General features: G+C 37.1%; 2 protein-coding genes across 2 annotated transcripts; one reads left to right on the top strand and one right to left on the bottom strand.

The window, feature by feature from the left end:
- LOC104734258 (probable mediator of RNA polymerase II transcription subunit 37c) lies at positions 7-1,284 on the top strand. Its single transcript, XM_010453789.2, has one exon. The coding sequence runs from the start codon at positions 57-59 to the stop codon at positions 1,077-1,079; it is 1,023 nt and encodes a 340-aa protein (XP_010452091.1). The 5' UTR covers positions 7-56; the 3' UTR covers positions 1,080-1,284.
- LOC104734257 lies at positions 1,385-3,819 on the bottom strand. The gene has a single exon (XM_010453788.1). It carries the CDS (start codon positions 3,037-3,039, stop codon positions 1,528-1,530), a length of 1,512 nt encoding a protein of 503 aa, XP_010452090.1. The 5' UTR covers positions 3,040-3,819; the 3' UTR covers positions 1,385-1,527.

Below are 6,652 nucleotides of genomic sequence, written 5' to 3'. Positions count from 1 at the left end.
ATGGAGGAGCTGACCTCTTTGCTCCAATTACCCGTGCTAGATTCGAAGAGCTTAACATGGATCTTTTCAGGAAGTGTATGGAGCCTGTTGAGAAGTGTCTCCGTGATGCTAAGATGGACAAGAGCTCAGTCCATGAAGTTGTTCTTGTCGGTGGTTCCACCCGTATCCCCAAAGTTCAACAGCTTCTCCAAGATTTCTTCAATGGTAAAGAGCTCTGCAAGTCTATCAACCCTGACGAGGCTGTTGCATACGGTGCAGCCGTCCAGGGAGCTATTCTAAGCGGTGAAGGAAACGAAAAGGTTCAAGACCTTCTCTTGCTCGATGTCACTCCTCTCTCCCTCGGTCTTGAAACTGCTGGTGGTGTCATGACCACTTTGATCCAGAGAAACACAACCATCCCGACCAAGAAGGAGCAGGTCTTCTCCACTTACTCAGACAACCAGCCGGGCGTGTTGATCCAGGTGTTCGAAGGTGAGAGAGCCAGAACCAAGGACAACAACCTTCTCGGTAAATTCGAGCTCTCGGGAATCCCTCCGGCTCCACGTGGTGTGCCTCAGATCACTGTCTGCTTTGACATTGACGCAAATGGTATCCTCAACGTATCTGCTGAGGACGAGACCACCGGACAGAAGAGCAAGATCACCATCACCAACGACAAGGGTCGTCTATCCAAGGACGAGATCGAGAAGATGGTTCAAGAAGCAGAGAAATACAAGTCTGAGGACGAGGAGCACAAGAAGAAGGTCGAGGCCAAGAACGCTCTTGAGAACTACGCTTACAACTTGAGGAACACCATCCGTGATGAGAAGATCGGTGAGAAACTTCCCGCGGCAGACAAGAAGAAGATAGAGGACTCGATTGGCGAAGCAATCCAATGGCTCGAGGGTAACCAATTGGCTGAAGCTGACGAGTTTGAAGACAAGATGAAGGAGTTGGAGGGGGTTTGTAATCCGATCATCGCTAAGATGTACCAAGGAGGAGCTGGTGGTGAAGCCGGTGGTCCAGGTCCCCATGCTATGGACGAAGATGCTCCTCCTGCCTCAGGTGGTGCTGGCCCCAAGATCGAGGAAGTCGACTAAGTTGTTTCTTAGTCATCGTTTTGTGTTCGTTTTTTTGTGATTTGTCTTTTTTATTTGAGCCAAGTAACTCTCTGTTTATTGTTGTTTGGTGACCCTTTCTCTTTAAAATGCTTAGTGGTATAACTGGTTACATACATATCTGTGTCGAATTCTTCACAGGGCTACCAATAAATGGGATTGAGCAGTAGACAAAACGATAAAACTAGTTTTTTGTCTCTATAAAAATGAAATCTTTACATGGGAAACAAAAAAAAACTTGTATACTAGTAATCAAATTAATATATATGGTTAAATACAACTTGCTCTGAAGAATAAAATATATATTGCAACCGAAGCAGAAAAAATTAAAAGTGAAAAAGAAAAGAGCACTTATGCTTCTGCTTTTGCTTATTTTCCCATTGTACACAACAAAATGCTTCTACAAACACATAAAACAAGGTTGCATCTTTCATCCGAGGTGGTGTGACCGCAGACAAACTCTAACCTCGTGTTCTTCCTCCACTCCGCTCAGTTTTGGAACCACAATCTCTAAAACTGGTCCAGTCCCATCAAAATATGCTTCGATGTTTGCTTCTTCTGGAATCCGATTTGGCAATTGTATCTCCCTCATGAATTCACCCGGTGGACAATGCTCAGCCGTCTGATCAACCAGCTTGAAAGTCCGGTTCCGTCTCTTCACATATGAAGCCCTCGAAGTGCTCATTCCTGTGACCTTCACGATACCATTTGTGATACTGTTCCTCCATGAAACCTTGACGGTGTTCAAATCCACAAACGGTAGAGTTATTACAACCAGATAAGCTTCTTCGTCCTCGTACACCGTTTTTGCTGCTGTCACGGGTCCGCAGCTGTTCTTCATCACTCCAGTGAAGTCGTTCACCCAACTGGGCGGGTCCTTGGCATGGTGAGTCTCAATGTTGTTAACAGTCAAACAACATTCTTCTTCACTGCTTCCCGGAGATAAAAACTCTTTTCTCTTCTTGTTGTTGACTCCTCCTGGAGATTGATCAGAAGAGTCCCCGTTGCTACTGAAAGACGCGTTACTTGTCAAATGTAACCCCGAGCCATTGAGAATCTTCTTGGCGTTGTTTGTTGCCTGTTTTGTAACATGAGGCGGTCTCTCAAGCTCGATATCCGTGTTGGGAAGATTTCTCCATGAACCAAAATCACTAGCATCAGGAGGAATAGTGAACTTCAAATCTCGACCCGTCAGCTCCATCCATCTCTTCTTATCTTCTTCACTGACACACAACAAACTCGGCGAAGGCACAAACTCTATACCGTGAAGACACTGAGGATTAGAGAGTCCCCTGTAATGCTTCCTCTGCATTCGGTGAGACCGAGCAAACCCTTTCTCAGCGCTAAAGGGAAACGGACGCTCGCCCTGACGAGAATGCCCATTCATATAGCTTCTCAACTGCATTTTCCCGAGAGCATTCTCGGGTTTATCCTTAAAAGCCCACATATACATGTTCTCCATATCATGCTGAACAAGAAACACATCAAGCTTGAGATCAGATTTATCAAACCCAGTAAAACATCCTCCTCCTCCATTACTAGCTTCCCTAATGACCTTAGACTTTGATTTCTCATTCAACGCAGGTCTGAAGTAGAAGCTAAAGAAAAACCAAGCTCCCCACATACTATCACCCCGTTTCAAGCATTTCTTGGCGACTTTGCTGGGAACCACATTGAGAAAAGTCTCGGTCTCGTAGACATGGGAGCTAAGACCAACATCCAAAATGTTATCACAAGAATCCAAGTTCCATGAAGGAGAGCTTCGTCCTACAGACAAAGGCAGATTGATGTCTGGTGGATTGTAAAGAGTGATTTGCCTATTACCATTGTTCATCTCCAGATCAAGTTCCTCATGAGACGAACCACTAGAATCCATAGATAAGAGCGTTGAAGGATGATGGTTCTCCATTGACAAAACAGTAAGAATAGAAGAACCTTTCATTTCACACAAAAACAAAACTTCCACCTTCTTCACTTCTTGTCCATTCTTAAATCTATAATAAAGCTTTTTCTTTTTTTTTCAATCCTTCACAAGATCTCCCAAATCCCAGATCTCCCAATTAACCCACATGTTGATTAAGATCCCAAATCTCAATTCCCAGGAACCCAAAAAAAACAATTAAAAAGACTTCTTTTAGTCTCAAGAAAGGAGAGAAGACTGCTAGAGAAACACAATATCCAACCCTAACCCTAGAAGTTCCCGAAATCCCCCAAAAAGCGGCGGGAAACTCCGACTCAAACCCATCCGAGAAGTATACATATCGAAATTATAATCAGAAAAGTCTTTCCTTTTTTGCTACAAATTACATTCAAAGTACCAGAGCACCCCCAAACTTAACTTTTTTAAGAAGAAGAAGAACCTCTAAGAAAATACCTTTTGAGATAAGCAACAATGGATGAGGTTGACTGATTCAATAGTAGACGAGACAACAAAAGCTCCCCCATTTCATTCACGACAAATATTTTCAAAAAATCCAATCTTTACCTCAAAGATTGAACAAAACTTGTGTGTGTGTTCTGTTTCTGTTTCTGTTTTTTTTTTTCTTTTGGTGTGGAAAGTTTTCTCTTTTGGAAACGGTGGGAATGAGAGGTGTTTATGTAAGAAGAAGATTGGTTAAGAGGGAAGGTTCGTGGGTGAGTGAATGAGATAGCCAAAGCCAAAGAAAGAGAGAGAGAGAACGAGCCTGAACTAGATACCACCTGATCCCCCACTCTCTCTCCATCTACTTATTTTATTTGTAGGTTCATCTATATATAAATTAAACAAATGTTTCTTTTTTTCTTTATTTTCTCCTCTTCTCTCTTTCAATTTTTATGCGTGCTTATCGTGGTGTTACATGTGCTTATCAACATAAACAATTTGTAATAATCAAAACCGGTTAGCAAATTTTATAATTTAAAATAAATAATTTGAAAAGCTTGCAATAATTAAATAAATATTGCATAGTTTGATATCTTAGGTACCAATTATAATTATGATGATGTGACTTGTTTAATGTGGGTCACTGAATTTTATATGTATAGTACTCCTCTGTTTATTTTTACTTGTCATTTTAGAGATAATTTTTTGTTTTTATTACTTGTCGTTTTGTATTTACGATGCAATTTTATGTATTAAATTTTCAATTTTACCCTTAATTTTTAGATTATTAATTACTTATATCAAATGAAATAGTGTATTAACGAGGGATAAAATAGAAAATTTAATTGTTTTCTTAATATGTGTGAAATTGACTAAAATGACAAGTAATATAAAACTGAGGGAGTAGTGTATATGAGTTTTTTAGTTAGCGATGCATTTTGGTAGAAAAGGTTTTATCACATCATAATCATGAAGAAGTGTATGCTTTGTAATGTATATCGTCGGGTAGCTTTGTTTGTGCTAGGGATTGTCGAAAACCAAATGCTGTAGTCTAAGTGGAGACATTGTTTGGTGATTAGTTGAGTGATATGATTACGAGTTATAAAAATGTTATTTAAATCAATTTTAGTGACAAATTGCATTATTGTGCCCCCCAGTGAGTGTAACAAATTATTATTATTATTTATATATAATTATTTATCCACTAGAATAGGACTATGCGTCATCATCAGTGTTAGTATCCAACGGCCTACGAGTTTAATTAATTAATCCAGCTTTGTTGACTACCTAAGTGCATTATAAATTCTAAAACAACCGAATCAAAGAAAGGGTTTGAGGATAACTACGAGGATAACATATCTTTAATCATTTTTTCTTTAATGCATTTTGAGTCAATTTATGAGTATCATGTAGCGTATTGATGTATTTATACCCATGTCAGGTTATATCTCAAAATACGAAACTATATAAGTAAATGCTACAAATTGACTATGATATGTAGGTTTTTGTAGTGTATAATCGATGTGTTGTTATCCAGATGTAAACTTATGCAATACATGTTATTGATACATACTAGGTGTATATATTTGTTCAAATCGCTCATCTTGAATGTAGACGAACAATTTCTTTTGACTATGTCAACATTTCAATTTTTTTGCATTTTGTTTCATTTAAAATGGTGAAATGTTAGAAGAATACAAAATTTGACTATATTTATATGGTTGCACCCATTAAATTTATAAAAATTGAGATAATGTTCCTAATTTTCCATAAAATAGGCTACATTCGTAACTCGATTTGTTTTCGTAGTTGACACATTGAACTACTGGAATACAGATGTTAAAGAAAAAAAGACGACTGGACTGATTAAAAATGCAAACCATATTAGACGGTAATATAATTTTGTTTATCGCATGTTCGGGTTCTCAAGGGACACCTTGAACATTAGAGAATAATACTATATTAGATATGAACGGAAGTTGACAACAACAACAAATAAAATGGACCCAAAAAGAGTAGAAAGAATCAAACATGACTTTTAAAAACTCAATAATTGAGATCTGAGAGGACATCGAAGATGACCCCCAAAAGATATTGGGAGTTGCCACCTCTCATCTCCAAAAACAACGACAGATAAACAAACAGCAAACAAACATTTAAATAAATTACACTACTTGTTAGTCTATAAGACTATAATGACTTTTAAAAAAAAATGATCTTTGTGTGTGCCTGACAACACACAGTAACATCAAAGTAAACAAATCAAATTTGAAGATATATATATATATATGGGATCTCTATATATATTGTTATGATTGATAGATATCATTATGTTATGAAAATTTGAAGATATATATTGTTATAATTTTTATAACATCTTGTGATAGTACATATGGGTTATGATTGATAGATATCATTATGATGGACTGAGATTAGTCCAAACTCCAGACCGGTATGATAGGTTTTGTGGTCTTGACTCCTGGTTTTGTGGAGTTTAGATTCAGATTGGTTCAGAGTTAATGCAAATCAATTTTACGGTTAGACATTTGACGTTCTCTAATATAAAAATAATGTTTTGGTGAAAAGATCTGTGGCTTTGGCTCCTTGTTGATGATTGTTTTGGATCCTTTTTGTAAAGTTTGAAATTTTCAGTATTAATATTTGGAAATCATTTAGACGAAAAAAAAAAAGATTCATAATCTGTGGAATTGAAACCAGTACCTAGTGTAAAAGGACTTGAACTTGGTCAATCACTGAATCAAAAGGTTTCTACATACTCTTAACTATATTAAAAATGCAAAATAGTTTTAATCAATATTCGTAGAGAACAAAATGCAAACTCATCCACCAATGATAGAGAACAGGTGGCAAGTGCCTAGTGGTGTGGTAACATATCCTTTTTAGAAAAATTGTCGAACGTTTTAGTTGATTAACAATTCGAATAACACAATTTAACCCAAAGTACTACAATTATTGTGTTAACATGCAGATTTAACCGACGATTTCATATAAATGCACGAAAATGACATAGATAAATCCAAAAATATTCCAAAATTCTTCATAACTATTTATTTCAATATTTCTTTATCTAATATAAATAAAAAAAAGGACTGACTATTTTCTTTGATTACAGTGCAACGCAACTATCTCACACGTTAGTTTCAACAAAAAAAAAAAAAAAAAAAAAAACTAT

This window comes from Camelina sativa, chromosome 13 (genome assembly GCF_000633955.1).
Source record: "Camelina sativa cultivar DH55 chromosome 13, Cs, whole genome shotgun sequence".
NCBI lineage: Eukaryota > Viridiplantae > Streptophyta > Magnoliopsida > Brassicales > Brassicaceae > Camelina > Camelina sativa.
Note: the sequence above shows the minus strand (reverse complement) of the source record. Positions and strands in the feature narration are given on the sequence as shown.

Bases quoted from the DNA above. Each gene is read 5' to 3' on its own strand.
- LOC104734257 (XM_010453788.1), bottom strand. From the start codon at position 3,039: ATGAAAGGTTCTTCTATTCTTACTGTTTTGTCAATGGAGAACCATCAT.
- LOC104734258 (XM_010453789.2), top strand. From the start codon at position 57: ATGGATCTTTTCAGGAAGTGTATGGAGCCTGTTGAGAAGTGTCTCCGT.